The 21,206-nt window shown below is 43.5% G+C and overlaps 1 protein-coding gene across 1 annotated transcript in view; it reads right to left on the bottom strand.

Annotated features, from left to right (window-relative positions):
• The window catches only part of REPS2 (RALBP1 associated Eps domain containing 2), a 208,323-nt gene that overhangs the window by 186,731 nt on the left and 386 nt on the right, over positions 1-21,206 (bottom strand). The window contains exons 2-3 of the mRNA XM_019524650.1: positions 21,131-21,202; positions 13,990-14,082 (exon numbers count right to left, since the gene is read on the bottom strand). Of these exons, the coding sequence (XP_019380195.1) occupies positions 13,990-14,082; positions 21,131-21,202 (165 nt within the window). The remainder of the gene's footprint in view (positions 1-13,989; positions 14,083-21,130; positions 21,203-21,206) is intronic.

Below are 21,206 nucleotides of genomic sequence, written 5' to 3'. Positions count from 1 at the left end.
TCAACAAATCAGCTTTCACACAATGGTGGGAATGAGAAGGTGGGAAGAGCTGGTGAGGGCTGGGAATCCAGAGACTTGACAGCTTTGCACCATGTATTGGAAGAGCAGGATTAGGAGCTGGGCAAGCTGCCATCATCACTGGTACAAAGCCCTCACCTCCAGTTCCAGGTGGGAAGCCAGGTTCAGTCAGGAAACACTCAGTACCTGTCACTAAGCCACTGAGCAATGAACAGAGGGACTGCATGACATGTCAAGTGGATGGCTCCCATAAACATTACAGAACTGAAAGGGAAAGGAGATGATTCCATAGCATATGATGAGAGCATGATCTCCGCTATGGACAGAGCCCATAGCAGGTAGCGGTTTGCCGCAAGGCTCCCCCTTCTTTCCCGGGAGCATTTTCAGCTCCTAGCCAATCACCCATATTGTTTGCTACCTGTGGAAGGGCAATAAACAGCCTGAGCTTTGGGCTTCCCACCTTGATGTTAGTAAACTCACCATATGCAGGCGTGGAAGGGATTCCATGTGTTCCCTCACTGGGAGTGCTGCAGGCAGTGGTGGGGAGCTTATGCAGACAGATGTACACTGAAAACCAATAGTGGGGGGGTCTGGAGGACTCAGGCCAATCACTATCCAACTACAAGACCCATCTCCACATCTGTGCCACTGTTTTGAGGCTGCAAGTCCTCAACCTGAGTCAGTTCCATGGTCATCTCTTAGGTCACCCTGGGAGCATATGGTTCCGTGGGTCCTGCAATGGCTGTGCCATCTGAGTCCACATATGAAACCTGGGAGACACAGGCCAGGTCTACCACATGACAGTACTGTAATTCATTCATACAATAGGCACATAATGCCCTGAGTACACAAGACACATGGTTGGTGTAAAAGACCTTCATGAACTGCTGCCTCAGCAACTTGCATTTTGGGTAACACTATTGACTGTCATGCACGAGTTTCCATTTCCACAGCAATCCATTCAGAGACCACCTAGTTGCAGTGGCTGGAACAGAGCACCCACTGGTTCTCCAACTCTGCCGGGATGGCACTCAGGTCCACTATTTCACCCCAGTTCCAACTGGTGACACACTTGCAGGTGAAAGTAGACAGTTACTGGGGCCATGGCACGAGCTCAGAATGTCTGTTCCTCAGAATGGCTCACATTCACAGCCAAGCTGACACTGACCTCAACCACATAGCTGATGACCACATAAAGGCTCGCAAGTCAGCATAGAGGGCAACAGAAAGGTAGATGAGGCCACCTGTGATGTCACCACTGGGTAGTAGAGCATGGCACCCAGGGTTCAGATGGGAGCAATACCTACTGAAGGGGTGGGTAAAATGGCTGATCAATCAAGCAGTCGGGCACCATTTCCCAGCAGCCCCTGCCCACATGGCTGCAGTCAGTCTCCATGGAGACTCCAGCTGTGGCTGCACTGTGATAGCAAGGCTGGGGCTACCACAGAGACCAGCCTCAGCTGCCCTGGCACGGCACAGCAGATGGCTGTTCTGGAGCCACTGGGATTTTGCAATGGGGGCAGCTTGCTCCAGAGCCAGGGCAGAGTTGTGATCTGTAGCCTTCACTGGCTACAAGATAGCATCAAGGGTCTTGAACCTGCCAGCACTGTCCACGGTTGATGTTACCACCTGCCCGCAGCGGTAGAAGGCCCTGCCTGAGTCCACAGCTGATGCCACCATGTCAAGAAGCAGTCCTGCCTGTCCAGCACAGTGGAAACAGCCCTGACCACCCGGCACCAGATGGTGGCTAGAATCAGAGCTGCCAGCTGCCTGTGGGCCAGGTGGCCACGCATCTACAGGCCAGATCAAATCTGTTTGTAGGCCAGATCCAGCCATCCCAATCAAGTCTAACCTGCTCTTAAAAATTTCCAGGTATGGAAATTCAATGTTTAACTGCAGCCACAGTCAAAAAAATTCTCCCTAATCTCTAAACTATTTTTTTCTGCCGCAGCTTGAGGCCAGTACTCCTCATCCTGTCCCTTACAGCCACAGAGAAAAAGGCTATTCTCCCTTCAAGTATTTGAAGACTCCAGACTAAACATTTCTAGTCTTTTTCAGCCTTCCCTTATGAGTCACATTTCCCAAGCCTCTAATCATTTTTGTCACACAATGAATTTCCCATCTGTCCACATCTTTCTTGATGTATAGGACCCAAAACAGGAGACAGTACTTCAGGTGAGGACTCACCAGCACTGAACAGTGTGGAAGAATCATTTCAATTTGCAAAAGACACTCCTGTTAATACAGCCTAATATGCTGATGGTTTTTGCAACAAGGTCATATTATTAGCTTACAGTCTACTCCTGCAATACCCCAGTCCCTCTCTGCAGCACTGAAGTCTAACCAGTCATCATGATAATGAAAACAGAGTTAGTTATCAAAGCTTATTTAGATACTTAATATGTTTTTAAATTTACAACATAGTTGTAATAGTTTAATGGTTTTAAGGTTAAATGTATTTTGTTAATTTATTTTTAAAGTCATCTATGTCCTTTTTCAAGTATATGAAAATAAATTGGGATATGTTAGGCAATGAAGACATTCTGTTTTTAAAGGTGAGATCTGAATGTAGAAGATACAATGCAGATGGAGAAAATCTGTTCTAGATGGCCGACGCTCCAGCTGAGACAGTTTCTGCACCTTGAGTGTTAAGAATGTCTCAAGATACCATGAAGAGGCTAGAGATACATTAATTGAATCAGCTCTTAGGAAAAAAATGAATATGGGGAAAAATACATGTTCCCTGTTCCATTTGTACAAAAAAAATTAAGCCATATTTGTACTTCCTTCTTTCTTTCCATTTCCTTCCAAAAACTCATTTTCAGGAAGAGTTCTTGTATGAAATTTTCGATCAAAAACAATGGGCCAACTCACCTTTTAATGTGAAGGGAATGAGTCCCAAAGTCACCCACAAAGGACAGTGCCTCAGAACTAGGCCTTTGGAACACTGAATTTAGGAAACAGATAAAAAAACCCTCTACAAAGAGGGGCTCTCCGTAGCTCCCATATAGGTGCCAGGAACCAGTTAGGAAGGTTGGGTATGTGCAGCAAGCACATTATACAGCTCCTAGGAAGATTATTTAGGAAGCAAAATGTATCTGTGGGGGATCTAGGTGGGACAAAGGAAGAAATTCTTTAGCCCAACCGGGGGTATGGATTAGATTAATGTATTTTTGTATAGGGAGGAGTGAAATCCCTTCACAGAATTTAAGACAAGAAATAGTCACCCTTGAGAAGGAGGCTGGGAGATTAACTTAAAAAAATAACTGCACATTAATAAACCACACAGTGGAAGGGGAGCGTAATTCCAATGCACAAGGAAAGTAAAAAAACTGAGGCAGAGATGAAGAGCAACACTGAACTCAGGGAAACCCTAGTACACTAAATTTCTCAATACACACAATAAAAATCCCTGTACAAAGTTGATGGAAAGATACAGAATCCCTTCCATTTCTCTACCTGCTTATGGTTTGTTTCCTGGCAGATGGAGAGAACAGCTGCACTCATAACTACCTAGGATTGCTGATGTTGCCAGCTGGAATGAAATGGAACAACCAACCAATAGCAGGTGCAAGTGTGCAGGAAGGAGAATAATTCCACAGGGCAAATGACAAAAGACTCACCTTGTGTTTTCTTTTCCACTCAAAGGCAGCAATTGATGCAAAAAATCACTGTACTTTGTACATGAATTTAGTTCTAAAAAATGAAAAGTCCTCAACCATCTTCTCTACTTCTATCAGGGAAGCTACCAAATTTGAGAACATAATTTCAGAAAAATTAAGTGAGATTCAACAATAATAAAGGAGACCATAATTGAGTTACATTCCTTCTACAAAATGGAACGAAAGGCTTAATGCATGAGAAACCCCATCGAGGCATTAAGAATATGTATCTGTGTTTTAACTTTATGACAGCAAAAATACATTCACTGATAGACCTTTGAATTCTAGTTTACCACCACCACCACCACGTGAAACCTTACAATGCACAAAACAGTAGGCTCCGACCTTCCTCATTAAGCAAGTTCCTATCAGAGAAAAACCAGATCAATTATTAGCTATTTCATCGAACAGGACTAAATGAGCCATTGGTACTACAGCAGCTAACTTACAGTGCTATAATCTTTGTGGCTTTCCAAGACAACCTTTTCTGGTGGTTTACTTAACACAATATGGAAGAAAACATATTGTAAAAGCTAAATACAGGGGCAGGCAAAATACGGCCCACCAACTGGCTGGATCCAGCCCAGAGCTGCCCCTGCAACGCTCCACATGGGATTGAGCCGCACCTGCTCCCACCTGGGCAGCCCACGCCTCCACTCCCCCCAGCCCCTGCCCCAGCCCCAGCCAACTTGCAGCTTCTGGTGGGTTGTGAGTTGCACGCGCAGTGCAGCTGCATCCAGCCAGATGTTCCTCTGCTCCCCTCACCTCTAGCAGGAGCAGCCAGACTGAAGCTCCTCCCGACCTTGGCAGCACAGTAGGGGGCAGGAGCATGAGAAGTGACTGCTGGAGGCAAGGGGAGCACAGCAGCACCTGGCCGACTGCAGCCACACCAGGAACAGCCCCATCAGAAGTTGCACACGCTGACTAGGGATGGCAGCCAGTTCTGCTCCCCTTGCCTCCAGCTGTGGCTCCTGCTGTACCACACTGTGCCGCACCGCTCCAGGGAGGTGGCTGAGGGAAAGCTTTAGCAGGAGGCTCCTGCCTAGCTCATGGAGATCCTGTCCCCCTTCCACTCACTCTGCCTCCCTGCAGGTGCTGATCATTAAGCCAGGCACATGGAGGGGGTGGAAGGCAGCTGGGAGCTGGAGCCAGAGCTCCATGAGCTGGGTAAGAGCCTCTGGCTGAAGCTTCCCGCTTGCCCGCTCACCCAGAATGGTGTGGCACAGCAAGGGCAGGGACAGCCGTAGAAGCAGCCACAGCTGGAGGTACACCATGGTTCTGGCTGCAAGGCCAGGGATTGCAAGGCGTGGCACAGGGCCAGCCCAGCCTAGCCGATCCCATCTGTGCCTCTTGGCCACTCAACAGCAGGAGAAGCTGCTTGATGAAAAGAGAGAGATTAAAGGTGCCGCTGTGCTGCAAACTTCTACTGCGATTTAGGTAGGTCCCTATTCATAAGAAACTGCATCTTAACACAAATCACCCAGTTCTTGTTTGTCATGCCAGCCTCTGTTCTGTGGTGTGAAGGGTCATGTGAACCTGGAGACTGCTCAGAGTAAAAAAAAAAAGCTGTGGTGATAACAGATACAGATATTAAAGAAGCTGGTAACAGTAGAGTGTGCTGAGAATGATGTCATTACAATAACCAGGCTCTCAAAACTTATAATTTTCCTTAAAGACAGACAAAAGTTACTTTGTTATTTGAAGGGGAAGAAAATGTATTACAGTTGCAATTACTAGCTGGGAACTTTAGTGAATATACCAACCAGTTACAAAGAGTCCACTTCACAGTCACAGAGTATATTTCTACCAATATTAGGCTCAGACTGGACACAAAAAGATTGCATATCCTACTACTCATCTCTCAGCCACTTGCTCCCTGTTAAGGTTAACCTCCTCATCTTCCTCTTCTTTTCAAATCACATGATATGGGCATCAAGTGAAGGTCATTAGTTAAAGTGTATTAATCTCCTTGATTACTGTGGCTTTAGGTCAGTATAGCTTCACAAAAAGAAACTGAAGTTACAGTGGAGTGAGCATGCTAAGGAATGATTGGTCTAAATGAAAATCTAACCACAAACTTTGGTTAAGACTACTACTGTAAACTTTTCAAAGTTATTTTTAAATAAACTCTTTAATAAGACTATAAACAAATTACTGAATAAAGCATCAGACTTTCCCTTTCTCTTCCTTACAGGATAGAGTGACTTAAATAAAAGTAATGTAAATCATAGAAAATGAGGGCTGGAAGGGACCTGAGGAGGAGGATGGAGCTTCCACCACCTCTCTGGGTAGCCTTTTCAAGTGTTTTACTACTCTCTTAGTGAGAAAATTCTTCCTAATATTTAACCTAAATTTCCCTTGCTGCAACTTGAGACTATTGCTCCTTGTTCTGTTATCTGCCACCACTGCATCCCAGTATGCTTGTTAGCCTTCTTTGCAACAAGGGCACACTGTTGACTCATATTTACCTTGTTGTCCACTGTAATCCCCAGGTCCTTTTCTGCAAACCTGCTGCTTAGCCAGTCAGTCCCCAACCTGTACCTATGCATGGGACTGTTCCATCCTAAGTGCAGGACTTTGCACTTCTCCTTATTGAACCTCATGAGATTTCTTTTGGTCCAATCCACCAGTTTGTCAAGATCTCTGCGAATCCTAGCCCTAGCCTCCAGTGTATCCTACTCCCCCAGCTTGGTGTCATCTATGAGTGAAAACTAGCTAAAGGTTGCACTCATTGGTGAAGATATTGAAAAAAACCCAGCCCCAGGACTGACCCCTGGGGCACTCCACTTGATACCAGCTGGACATTGAGCCATTAATCCTGACTATCCAGTCAGTTTTCTATCCACCTTACAGTCTATTCATCCAGCCCATACTTCCTCAGTGTCCTTGCAAGAATGTTGTGGGAGACCATATCAAAAGCCTTGCTAAAGTCAAGGTCCTCTGCTCTCCCCACATCCACACAGCCAGTCATCTCATCATAGAAAGCAATCAGGTTTGTCAGGCAGGACTTGCCCTTGGTGAATCCATGCTGACTATTTCTAATCACCATCTCGTCCAAGTGCTTAGAACTGGATTCCTTGAGGATCTGCTCTATAATTTTTCCAGCGACTGAGGTGAGGCTGAACGGTCTTTAGTTCCCCAGATCCTTCTTCCCTTTCTTAAAGATGGGCACTGTATTTGTCCTTTTTTTTTTTATTGTCTGGGACCTCTCCTGATCCCCATGAGTTTTCAAAGATGATGGCCATTGGCTCTGCAATCACATCAGCAATTCACTCAGCACCCTTGGGTACATCGCATCTGGCCCCACTGACTTGTGCACATCCAGCTTTGCTAAATAGTCCCTAACCTGTTCTTTCACTACTGTTGGCTGTTCATGTCCTCCGCAAACTGTGCTGCTATATGCAGTAGTCTGGGAACTGACCTTGTCTGTGAAGACGGAGGTAAAAAAGGCATTGAGTACTTCAGCCTTTTCCTCATTATCTGTCACTAGGTTGCCTCCCCAGTTAATAAGGGACCCACACTTTCCCTGATCTTCCTTTTATTGCTGACACTTACAGAAACCCTTTTTGTTACCCTAAACTGACAATTAGCCAGATTTAAAAAGGGATTTGACAATTCTCAGAGGAAAGGGGCATCAGTAGCTATTGAGCATGGGAATTAGGGATACAGCCTCTCAATCAGAACTTCCTGGACCTTAAATGCTGGAGGCTGCAAGTGAGAGAGGAACAGTGGGGGAAAAAACCCTGGGAAAAAAAACCTCTCCGTTTCAGCATCCACTCTCTTTCACTGCTTGACTCTGGGCAAGACAGACCTATGGTCTGACTCAGTAAACGACAATTCTTATGTTCTTACCCCCCTCCTCCCCCATTCCCTCATCACACTTAATAATTGTGACTTGCGCGATGCCGCATTTGAATGGAACTTGGAATGCAAAGGGTACAGATTTTAAAATAGTTTCTTATTAGTTAAATAAAACCACCACAAGTGAGCTGGATAAGTAAGACTAAACTTATGAGACTACAGTTTATATTTACAGCTGATAGATTTTTTTTAAATAAATGAAGACTTACCTATAGCCTGTGATTTAAACTGACATGTTTCTGGTCACCATGTTCTACCCTTTTTTTTTTTTTTTTTTTTTTTTTTTTTTTTTTTTTTTTTTTTTTTTTTTTTTTTAGAACTGGCAGATTCCATCCACTTACAACTCACAATTATTCACAGAATAGAGGAAGAAAACAGGATTTCCTGCTTTTTCCATTCCTAACTATTCCATATGAAGGAAGCAGTCATTGCGCTGACCCAGCTGAATAACCTGAAATAAATATTTTCCTTGCACTTGGCTCAGAAGGTTACTGTGGTCAGAAGCTAGTTGAGTATGTTAGAAATCAACAAGGTTCACCCCTTCCAAAAGCCCTTATGCGCCACATACATTTCCAAATTTTATGCAACTTCTTTTATGTGCTCAATATGTAAAAGTGCAGTCTGTTTGCATAAACAATATTTTCCTTAGGAAACAGACAGACGATGCTTTAACAAAAAGAACACTGGTCAATCCATGGAACAGCTTTAGAACAAGGACACACACCCAACAATGTTTTCATTATACTATATATAAACATTTAAAACTAAAATGCTTTACACAATTACACACTGACCTCCACTTTTCAAAATATATCCAAAACAGGAATATTTGTAATAAAAGCATCTAACACCACATCTGTTGAAGGATTTGAGATGCTCCCTTATTCTTATCCCAATGGACTTGTAGCTATTTAAATCCCTGGCTAGCCAATGGTTATCCTATCCAAGGAGATAATGGCTGGCCTGGTTATGCCAATCCCCAATGCCATTTCTGGAAATGCATTGGCCTAATTCTGCAGAAGTGATTAATGATCTCAGAGACTTCAATTCTGGAGTGAAAATCTGAGCTACCATAAAGAAGCCAGGTTTTCAGAAGCAGGGTGCTGTGAATTTTTACTAATCAGATCTCTTTAAGATAGGAGTGGGCAATTACTTCAGCTGGAGGGCCACTTAACAAGTGTTGGTGAGTCGTTGAGGGCTACACACATAAAATTAAATGGTGGAAATATCAGTTTAACAAATTATAGATAAAAAATTCATATGCTAAAAATCAAACATAATCTATGATAACACATTTTAATTCTATTAAAAAAAAAGATTTCCCCAATTTATGGGGGGGGGTTTTAGTAGGGCGTATATAGGCAATTGCATAATAGCTCAAAATAAAGTCCCTCTCCTAAGGGAGCCAAAACCAGCCAGCAGGATACTTGCAAAGGGAGGAAGGCCCCAGCCCCAGAAGAGCCCTGCCACTGCCCAGCCACCCTCCTCAAATCACTGCCCACCCCCCACAATGCACCTCTCAAGAGCCACCTGCATCTAAAACCTGCTTGCTTCCCACCCCTCCTCACCTACACTGACCCCACAAAGCTTGGGGAAGTCCAGCAACCCCCTCCAGCCTGCCCCAGCTCCCTGCTGCAACATCACCTGACAGGAGATGCACTGCAGCCAGGAGGTGGCAGGTGGCTGGGCTGGTTCATAGCACTGCATGGGGCAAGGGAGGAGGCGGGGCCAGAACCGGGACCAGGGAAGCTCTGCCAACCTCCAGGCACAGATGCAGAGCACCCACCAGATGGTTTAAGCACCCAGAGGAGCTCTCACTGGGCCTGAGTGGGGGCGCTGTGGCCCAAGTGCAGCAGAGGCCAGAACCAGAGCCACCAGGGCTTGAGCACAGCCTGTCCAGGGCCTGCCAGGTAGGCAGGGCTGCTTCTGCCCACTGTCCCCTGCAGTGCCAGAGGCCAGAGCCAGAGCCCATGTCCCCCACAGACAAGACAGAATCAACTGGCAGGCCAAATATGATCCACAGGCTGTATTTTGCCCACCCCTGCTTTAAGATGTCTCATCTCACCTAAGACAACCAAAACCATTATTCACTTTTGAATTACTTAGTTTAAAATTAGTTAGTTAGTTCAAAGTGTATTAAGGCTTTCAGATGACTGCTTTTATAAAACACATTTTTAATATTGCTCTATTTGAAGTGTCACCCTTTACACATCTATCACAGTGGTTCACAACCTATTTGGACTTGAAGCACCCCTCCATAACTTTTGAGTGGCACCAGTTTCAAAAACTAATTTATATATTACAGTGATCACCTTCTTGCAGAGGGGTTGGGCACTGGAAGCAGGGGATTATCCAGACAGAAGTGAGCCCAGACCTGTGCTTATCTCCTCACACCTTGAGGCACCCTTCAAAGGATCTGGCATCACCCTAAAGTGCCCAAGCACCCTGGTTGGAAAAAAAAAAAATCACTGGTCTATCATGTATTTGAACTCCATCATCTAAATTAATCAGATGTGCATTTGCTCCTCCCTATTTATACAAAACAAAGTGCACTTATGCCATTCAAATGATAATACTTGACCTGACACACTGTTCAGGTGTCATACCTTATTAGACTTTTACTTCCTGGGCACAAAACATCTAATTGAAAACTCTCACCAGCAATAGTTTTATGAAAAGCAGGAAGTTCTATTTACAGAGACATAAAATGAAAAGATATCCACAAGACATAAATATTCCTATTCCTCCAAACTAAAGGTTTCCGATTCCTGAAAGCAAAGGTAAGCAATGTTCCTACATGACAACATGTATGTAAGTACAATCCTGCATCTACTCAGAGGGCTGGTAAACTTTACATAGCCTAGTGGAGATGCCACTAATATCTATGATAACAGCTCTTTTGTGACTACAGCTAAACCACCTCCCTGAATTTCTGCAACAATGCAAGCTATACCACCAAGGACTCTTTTGCTAATATAAATTACATCTACACGGGAGACCTTACCAACATAACCATTTCAGTTACGGGTACAGTTTTTCCATGCTTCTAAACAACATAACTATGTCTACACTAACACAGTTTGTTGATTGTTCCAAAGCCAGTTAGCTATATTATATTTTCAATGCCAAGAGAAGCCTAAACCTATATTCTACTTATAAATGCATGTGTACAGTGCTCATGATCAAGTATGAGATACAATTTGACCAGAAAAAAGAAAGTAGTTGTGCTTGTTTAAAAGACATATCAAGTCTCATCTTTTCCCAGTCAGAATACTTGCATTCTAGTTGCCACTACACCTGCTTTTCTCTCTCTCAGGAAACTGTCTTAAAACCAGCATCCACACCAGTACTCATTTTCACTTAGGAAATTATTCCTAAGGCTGGCATTTCAGCTTTACTGATATTTTTCAGCTGAAATACTAAATTTAGGAATATTTTTAAAGATTTTTTCACATTTCTGCTAGTGACACTGTACATGATCAAACATCTCATAGCGACTGTAATAATACATCAAACATCTCATAGTGACTGTAACAACAGGTCAGCATAAAGACAAGCCAACTCACTAGGCAAGTCAAAGAAGAATAAAATAAAGTGTCCAAAATCTTCATTATTTATATGGAAACAGGACACTGACAACTTAAAAAAGCAGCGCGAGTGCAGCCACAACTTCATACAATCAGCACTCATATCCTTAGAGTTTCAAATAATCCAGTATGCCAATTCAGAAATGAAAAAATGGACTTTTGTTTGTAAACTATTACCTATGTATTAGAAATAGATTACATCTAAAACTAGACTCACAAATTATGAATTAGATTTAAAATTAATTTTTAATTTATCATGTAGAACAATAGAAGTATGAATTAGTAGAAATCAAATAAAAATTTCAGACCAGTCCAAAATGAAACCACATCCAATAGCTATTATGACTGTCCTGTGAATCACACTAGTTGCTCTGAGTCTCTCGGAACAGACATGGCAACTCTTACACATATTTGACTCGCATCTTTCCATCTTCCAGATTCTCTGTTTAATCAAAATTCTCAAACTAATTAATACTGGTAATTATTAAAACATACCTCCTTGTTATGTAGCACTGTATACGTTATAGAGGTGCACCAATACATTGGTCCATATTGTATCGGCACGGATAAAAGAAAAATTGACATTATTGGCAAATGGCTTTTTTTCATGTGGCCGATAATGTTGCCAATAAATGCTGTGTGGACGGGGCATTGGGGGGGGGGGCAGATCGAGGCTCCTGAGGTGAGGGAGGAAGTGTGGTTGGGGCAGGCGCTGCTCAGCCAGGGCAGGGCATGGGACGAATATGTAAGCATCTTGTCTGGAGGGCGCAGGGGGTGCGAGGGCAGATCCCACCACTGTGTGTACCCCGGAGGAGCCATGCAGGGGCTACAGTGAATTTTGGGATGGCTGTAGCCCCCCGTAGCACCCCACCACCTCCACTGCCCGCAGGCCTTTCCCCCGCACCAGGAGAAGCCTAGTCCTGCCCCTGGCCCCACCCCACAGCAGCATCCCACCCTCGCCCCACACACAGATCAGCAGGAACACTCCCCCAAAGGTGCACATAGCAGCAGGATGCAGCCCCCCACTCCCCATGCCCCCCAGACGAGTCACTCACAACTCCATCCCATGTCCTGCCTTGCCCCAGCTGGGCAGTGCCTGCCCCAGCTCCACTCCCTCCCTCACTGCAGGGCCCTCGATCTGCCCCCTTCCCCCTCCTTTCCCCCCAACAGACTTATCAGCCAGACGCTGCTCTCCAAGTTGCCAGGCTGCATATCAGCAATTGGATCAGTGCCATCAGTATCGGCCCAAAAAAATCTTTACTGGTGCACCCCTAATAAATTATATAGCTTTTAACACCCTGCAAATGCAATAGTCTTATTACTTTACACGTTGAACTAGTAACATTTTTGGCTCAATACAAACAGCAGACACGATATTCAGTACTTGCTTACTTCTAAAAAAAAAATCAGGTCACACTTCACTGACGTGTCAAGAATGAAATACTGCAGAACAGTTATAATAGCCACCTGTTGCACAGCAATTAATATGCATGGTATCTGTATTTCAACACTCAGAGAGGATAAAGCTGATGAAATGTTATTGACACTTTGACAAACTTAGTCATATGCATACTTTTAGAAAACCCCATCATTCATTTTTTTTTAAACTGTCATACCAAACCAGAAAAGCAGTTTAGTCTAATATCAGTTTCCAATGGTGAACAGAACCAATTACTTTAAAAAAAGATGCAGCAAAATGCACAGAGTACAATAATGGAACCAACTACCTATAGTGGAAATATCCCCAAACCGATATCACTTAGTGGTTGTCTTTTGCTCAGAAGCATGATAATCTCTCTCTCTTGTTGACAAGCACCAACTACCAATGTTCTGAATAAAATACCTATAAAATACCCTTTGGGGGATTTTCTTATTAACTTGACCTCAATAATTCTGTGAAATGAGGTTCCACAGGTTAACTGTACATTGGGGGTGGGGAGGGAATTATCAAGATTAAACATAATGCCTTATTCTTCTAATGTGAGACAAGAGGAAAAAAAGGATGCTGAAACAATTTTGTCTGTTCCATGCACTGTTTTCCATGCTTCTAGCTGCTTTCTACAAATAAATTCTTATCTTTCCTGATATAGAAATCTCGCCTTGCTTATCACTTGTCACAAGTCTCATAATTTTTTAAATATTTTACATTTTTGAGATAGAACGAAAAGAGCTGAACACAGTAAGTCCATTCTAACACTGGGCATTTTGGAGGTTTTGGGGTTGTGGTTTTTTTGGCGGGTGGTGGCAAAGACTTGTACTGAGTTCCCTACAATAATACCCAGATTCTCTCTCAAGTGGGAGCAATTAAATTAGAATTCAGCAATGTGCACATAGGAATAATTTGTACTATTTCTCCCAACATTACTTTGCATTTGTAATTCCTGAATATCTTCTATTCAACACTATACGCCCTGTTCATTTAGTTTTGTTAGAGACTTCTGATGTTCTTCAGTGTCCGCTCTCGATTAAACCTCCTCCTTGTGTTCCATCTTCAAATTCTGTTCCATCACTATATTCCTCCATTTTTGCATAAAAATATACTTTAGCCACACTTCATACACACTTTAAAAGATTAACAGTAAATGAGAGAGGCATGATTGAAGTTTGCATAAATAACACTGTTTTGTTGCCATCATATCCTGTTCAGCTAGATTCTTTGTTTTTAGTTATCATGTCAACCATTTTTCTAGTGACAAAATAAGACTTGCAGGTCTCATTCCTAAGACCATCTCTAGCAACCTTTAAAGAAATAGGCACAATATTTCCTGTGCTCCTATTCCCCAGCAGAGTAGCTGATTTTAATGAGAAATTTTACTGCTAGCTTCCAAACTCTTGGGTGCATACCATCTGGTCATACTGACCTTGCTGCTTTTGGATTTCTGAAGTTTATTCCAGCATTTCCTCTTTGGCACTTCATTCTCTGGCACCGTTTCATTTCTGCTACCTACTTTTTTCTTTGTAAAAAAAAAAAAAAAAAAAAAAGAAATAGAGAACTTGAATGCTGCCATTTTACCCTAGTTTTTCTTACCTACCTAATGATTTGGAGCACATGTATCATGCCTTTCCTACTGGTTTTGCTTAGCCCTTGATAGAGTCCTACACATCTGACACCTCTTTTTTTGTCTCCTGTTAAACAGATCACAGTATTCCAGGCAAGAAAAGAATTCTGTTTAGACTCATGTATCTTTTTCTGTGACTAATCAGAAAAAGTCATTGTTGTATAAGATAAAGCTTCATTCTCCCTCAAAGGATCATCCCTATGATACCCCACAAACCTGGAAAGAAGAAACTAAGGTGCAGATGGACTTTAGCTGTAACCCCCATGGCAGCTCATGTTGATATAAGGGACTGTGAAAGCATACTTCAGGGAATGTATTTGGTATTTGGCCATGTTGGTCTGAGACCAAAAGAAATGCAAAACTCTAAAACTCTTGGCTCAGAGATGATCCCTGTTATTAGATCAACTAAGAACCAGAACCCCCCCCCAAAAAAACTATTATTTTCATTTTTTTTGCGCTTTCTCAGTTGGTCTAATAAAAGGCATCGTCTCTGAACCAAGAGTTTCAGAGTTTTGCATTTCCTTCAGGGAATGCTTTCAGCATACAGGGGATTTCTAGGTGGCGTGCAGCTGCCAAGATGACCCTAATGCCACTTCTTGCCACAGTCCACAGCATACTGGCATCCTCGGAGAAGGGGGAAGGAAATAGCGCTCTAGCTATTCTTTGTGTCTGGACTAGATCTCTGAGGTTACCACAGCAAAAACTAGAGCACACTCTCAGGCTGCTCAAACTCAAGCTAGGGAATTCTACATTCAAGATTACCTACAAAATCTGGACAATCCCCTTGTGGTCTGGGCTAAGTGCAGCTTAACTGTAAGCCATATCAGTGTGAATCCAACTCTTCTAGACTCCAAGCAGTGACAACCACCACACTAACTCACTGAGGCAGCAGCACAGAGATTTTGGCAAAGTAAGCACTAATCACAAAGGGCTTCCATTTCTTTTTTTTTTTTCTTAAATAAAAACTCCTGTGCTCAGACAACTAACTGGAAACAAGCAAATTATCTCAAATTCAAGCTAGCCACCTCTTCCTAGAACTGGTATTTCCTGTATTATTGGCAAGCAGATTTTGTGTACCACTGTTATCTTACATTTGCAGCATTGCTAAAATTCTACTCTCCGGACAAAAACTGATCAGACTGCATGTGGCAGAAATGATTTTAAAAGTGAATAATTCAGAGAAACAACAGTAGAGAGGTTTCTTGTGACATGAATTCCAGTTTCCAATGGTGAACAAAACCAACTGCTTCAGAAGAAGGTCTAACAAAACCTGTAGACATTTTTTTCTTTATATTTTTTTTCCTACAGTTGCACCCTGCTGTTAAAAACTTTCGATGCTCGTGGCTTCAAGTAGCACCAACACAGATGGTACAATAAGAAGAATAAAATGTCCAGAAATTTAGGATTCTGACATTTAGAATGTATTGTCATTGGCTGAAGGAAAAAAAGAAAGTGAGGAAGACCACAAGGAAAGATACCTTAAAACACAAAAAGCTACATTTAAGTTTGATTCCAGATTGATTACCAAGTTTAGTTTTTAGTTGCATCATATTTTCATTTTGTGGATTAATGAAGCTGACAATGTTATTACTAGGGATTCTTTTACTTAATTCTTGTTTAATTATTGTTGTAAACAAATATGACAAAGACACAGGAACCAATTACATTTACACAGATGGCTCCCTTCTCCATTAAGTTCTTAAGTTTGGGGTAGTTTTATTTCCTTTCGATCTCTATAAATGCCCCAGAAATCTTGGGAATGAAAATAAAACCGGTCTGAATTGTTCCAAGCTTGGTCGCATAAATCACCGTTACAAGACCACCAGTCATAACAGTTTGATTCCAGCAGCAGTATCAGACATTAAGTTAGCAAACAGACAAAAGCATTGCATTGAATTCAAGAAGGGTCATCAAAGGCTTTAGGGTCTATTTGCATGGATCCAGTTACATGATGCAAGTTGAATAACCTGAATATTATTATCCATTTTAATGTATCACCTGAAAACCCTGCTCACCGTAAAAGACAATATTATGTGAGGTGCTATACAAACCACAAAACAAAGTACTCAGTACTGCTCAAGCAGATATAAAGTCTCCCTATGCATCATAAGGACATGGGAGAAATCCTGAAACGGCAAACAAGTGAAAATAAGAAAATATCATCAGGTTATAGCCACATCCTACAGTAAAAATAGTATAGTGCCATAAAATCATTTATTATGTCAAAATAAGAGCTATCGAATAAAACTACCTAATGGATAGTATTAAAAATTTACAGATACGAATCAACCTATAGGAGCCTTTAAATAAGTTCCTTAACCACTTTTTTAGTTCTCTTCCTTCTCTTTCCAACATTAGTAAATTTAAGGCCCTCATCCTATGATAAGATCTGTGCAGATGAATCCTTTCCTGTGCTCATAAGGAGCCCCCCTGAATCATGGCAGATCCACTTAGGAACAGGGCGACAATCTGATTCCCAAGAGCGTTACTATAGTGACTAGCAACATTCTCCCTCCACATATCAGATAAACATCATCTTCAGAAGGTGGGGGAAGGTTTGGTCACATAATTACCCCTATTTTAGTTCAACCTGCATATTATCTAAATCTAAATATGCTCAGTAAAAGGACTGGTAGTTTCCAGGGCAACAGGACTTTTAGCGCCTTCATGCCTTGGCCAGTTATACCCGTTCTTCAGCCTAGCCTTGACCCTTTTTGTCTGTTTGAGAAATAAAACAAGGACTTCTGAACAATAGTATTTTTAAATTCTTGTGAGCAAAATAAGAGTTCAGTATTTTTCTCTCAGTTTAATTAATTACTAGCACGTTCCTTTGATGAGTTAATCAAAACTTTTGTTTCACAGAAGGAAGAGAACTAAGATGTGCTTAATATGCCCGAGGCAAATTTCATCATTTAAGAGCCTGAAACTGGGAGGGATTTCTCAAACCACAGTATTCAGTCCCCTGCATTTGCAGTCACTGATTTACTACAAACTCCAGCACAAATCTACAAACAACAAGCCCCAAAACACCAAGAACGGACACAAAAGGCAAAAACAAGGGAAACAAAGGCATTGTCAATGTCCTACCGCAACCATGACAGGAAAGTGGTTGGTTAATATATGCTAAAGCGATTCAAGAGGTCCGTGCCCCACGCTACAGAAGAAGGCAAAGCTCTGACAGTGCATAGGGGGAAAAAATTCCTTCCTGACCCCAAATTTGGTGACACGTAAGACCACAAACAGAAGAGAATGACCCACATGCCAAAAACTACTGGGTTTCTAAGTACCAGCAGGAGTATAAGCACACCCCAATCAAAAAATTCCAGCCTTAACTGTGGACAATCCCAATGCATCAGTGAAAAGCAGGGAAAAAACCCCAAGTCCAGCAGTCTTCATGACAGGGGGCCCCCCCTCAAAAAAAATCCTTCCTGGCTCTCAGCAGATGGCTACCATCAAATAGTCTGAAGCCTGGGACTGCCAAACACCTACTACACTGCAAATTACCTCTGTCCTCCAACATGGAGACTGCAGGTGATGGTGACCATTAAGCTTATCTTGTCACAGACAACTAACTTCATATTCTTCCTATACTAATCAAACTCCATGTTAAAACTAGTTAGAAGCCGAGCAAAAAAATATAAAAATAAAAATAAAACTCATCAGATGCATAAGAAGGCTCTTTCAAAACCTTATTCCACTGATGGCAAGAAACCTTGTAATTTTCAGCCTAAATATATATCCGCACATTATATCACTGTGTATACTTTATTTTTATGTAAGCTAATGTCCTAATACCAAGAATTTGTTGATGATAATAAAACATACTTAGTATAATCCATAAACTTTACAATATATAGCCATTGTTAGAATATTTCCTGATCAAATCAATGTAAGAAGGTGTCTTGCGATATTAATGATACCCCTGGATGTGTTTACTAACAAGGTAGACAATATGTAAAAGTAAAGAAGAACAATACTGCCTGTGCCTCTCACAAGGGACTACAGATAATAGTGCATTCACCCAAAGGGATCCCAGATGACTGTAAGCTGATATGCAAACAATATGTAGAGAGATCACATCTCCACTACTATGCAAATCGGAGGATGAACCAGCAACTACTGCACACTGTGTTGCAACTATTAAGAGCATAAGAATTGCCATTTACAGGTCAGACAATAGGTCCATCTTGTCCAGTGTCCTGTCACACTAGTTATTAACCTTTGACCATCACTCCTGTCCCTGGTTTTTTTTTATCATTTGTCCCAAGGAATCACTTGTTGCCTTTTTAAACCGGGACGCTGATAGTTTACCTGGTGGGCCTGGGCCCACAGTCCAAGGCAGCAGTTCCCAATGCGGTGCCCACGGGTGCCATGGCATCCCCTAAGGTTTATTCAGGTGCCCGCATGCATTTTCACGATCAGTAAAAATCATTATTCCAACCAAAAATGCTGTCATATTGGCACCCGCTGCTTTTTCTTTGATGCAAACATTGAGAACCCCTGCCCTAAGGCAACAAAAAGGCATGTCACACAGGTGTCCCTCCTTGGTGCAGTTATGAGCCTTTGACCTTCACTCCCGTCCCTGATTTTTACTATTTGTCCCAAGCAATGAGTTATTACTTTCTCATTAACCTTCTTCTCCAAGAAGGGCTTATAGTTTCCCCACGGTGGGCACGAATCCCTAAAGTGGCAAATAGACCTGTGTCACAGGTCTCCCCCCATGGTGCACTTGTTATGAACTTTGACCCTCACTCCTATCCCTGTTTTGTTTTCTGCTGGTCACAAGTAATCAGTGATATCACCCAGGGGGGCTTATAGCTTTACTTGGCCCACTGTCCCAAATGGCGTATCAAAAGGCCTGTCACACGGGTGTCTCCCCTTGGTGAACATATTTTGAACCTTTGACCCCCACTTCTGCCCGTTTTCTTTAGTTGTCCCCCATAATCACCAGATGTGCACTTAGTGCCACCCTCTCCCAGATTAAAGTGGGCTTTTAGCTTTACTCAGTGGGCAACAGCCCATGCTCCCCAATGCACATAAAATAGGCCCGTGTCACACAGTGGCAGAGAGTGGATGCTGAACAGGAGCATGAAGAAGGTATGACCAGGTTTTCGTTCCTCTCTCACTTGCACCCTCCAGCATTTAAGAACCAAGAGGTTCCGATTAAGAGGCAGTACCCCTAAGTACTGTGCTCAATCGCTCCTGATGCCCCTTTCCTCCAAGAATCTGTCCAGTCTCTTTTTGAAGCTAACAACCTGGCAGCTTCCTTAACACCTGGCGGCAAGGATGTCCACACCAGAATGATATGTTGGGTGAAAAAAGAACTGCCTTGTGTTCACTTTAAACTTACTACCTGCTAGTTTGGTTTTGTGACCCCATTCTTGTCCTGCAGAAGAGAGTAAAGAATAAACCATGATTGACTTTGCTCCTTGCCACTTCATATTGTGCAAACCCACAGAGAGAGAGAGAGAGGGGGAGAGGGAGAGAGAGAGAGAGAGTGTGTGTGTGTGTGTGCGCGCGCGCGCGTGCGTCCATCCGTCCGTCCGTCCCCCCCGGCTCCCTCTTTCCTTAACTGAACAGGCCTCGCCTCTGTAGCCTCTCCTCAGATTGAAGTCCCTCCATTACCACCAACCCTCCCAGAACAATTTCAGCAACATTACCACCACCTTAAGTTTCAACACTGAACTGCGATGAACATTTCAAAGACAAAACTGCCCCTGCCCTCCAAAAAAGAAAGAAAAAGAGAGGGAGGGAGAGAGAGAGAAACTGCCACTTACTGCTGTAACACACCTCAAGAAGTTTATTGTGATAGTTTGGTTTCAATCAGGTTAGACAACAGGTAGCACCAAGAGCTGCACCTTCAGCCCCCACCATACTAAAACAGTCACAGTCCAGCTTACTAAAAGAGTCTAGGAGGAAGGAGCCAATACACTGAAGCCAGCAAATGGCCCCTACATGGCATAAAAGCCTCCCAGTCCTCAGGCCTCGCAACACCTTTCCCTGCAGCAGCTCTTCCCCAGCGCCCTGGCTCAGTGCTGCACAGAATCCTAGAAAATGGGGCTGAAAAGGACCAGAGGAGGTCATCTCATCCCACCCCCCACCTCAAAGCAGAACCATCCCCAACAAGATGACCCCAGCTGAGACTTTATCGAGCCAGGTCTTCAAAGTCTCCACAAATTAAAAACATCAAACTTTACAAATTCTCACACTGCTATACTAAAAACCCAGTATATGTCCACCCAGAACAAAAACAACCCCCCCACCCAAAAAAAACAACCTGCTTTGCATACTGACTTCCACTGCAGCCAGGAGAGCGCACACAACACCAGCAGCCTCTCCCTCTGCCTGAAGAAGGGCGTTTGCGCCTGCAAGCTTGCAAAGAACAATTTTTTCCAACTACTGAGTTCATCTCATAAAAGATATCACATCTCTCCAAAGAACCTTGTCTGCTTAAGTCCCGAGACCCATGCGGTGACAACCAACACCCCCAAAGATCACCCAGCACTAACAGTATTTATACACGGGAGGCTTGCCTGTAAAAAAATAAAATAAAATAAAATAAGTGGCATGGGTTCAAGCTCTGCAAAGGCTAGCACCCAGGCAGCAGGGTGGGAGGGGGAACAAAGTTGTGGAAGGAAGGGCTGGGGGGGGGGAGGGAGCGAGGGGCCACAGGAGGCCTTCTCCCTTTGCCCACCCTGCCCTGAGCCAGACGCACTGGTGAGGTCCCTTCTAGCCCCGCGTCCCTCGGATCCTATGAAGATGGGAAGAGCCGGCTTGGCTGGGGGATGGGGGGATTCCTCGCCTCCCCCTTCGGCACCCCAGTGCAAGCAACTTCTCCAACTCTCTCCCCAAGTTGCTCCCCCCGGGCCTGAGGAACTGGGAGCGCAGGAGCAGGCAGCAGCGCGGAGGCGAGCTTGCAGCCCGGCCCCCCGCACTCCCCTACCTGGTGCAGCGCGTCGGCGGGCAGCTGCGATGCCCTGAACAGCTCGGCCACGCCGCTTCCCCCCGCCGCCGCCTCG

The sequence above is a fragment of the Gavialis gangeticus genome, unplaced genomic scaffold (assembly GCF_001723915.1).
Source record: "Gavialis gangeticus isolate Ggan-Ray unplaced genomic scaffold, GavGan_comp1, whole genome shotgun sequence".
In the NCBI taxonomy this organism is placed as follows: domain Eukaryota; kingdom Metazoa; phylum Chordata; order Crocodylia; family Gavialidae; genus Gavialis; species Gavialis gangeticus.
This window is presented reverse-complemented; position numbering and strand designations above follow the sequence as displayed.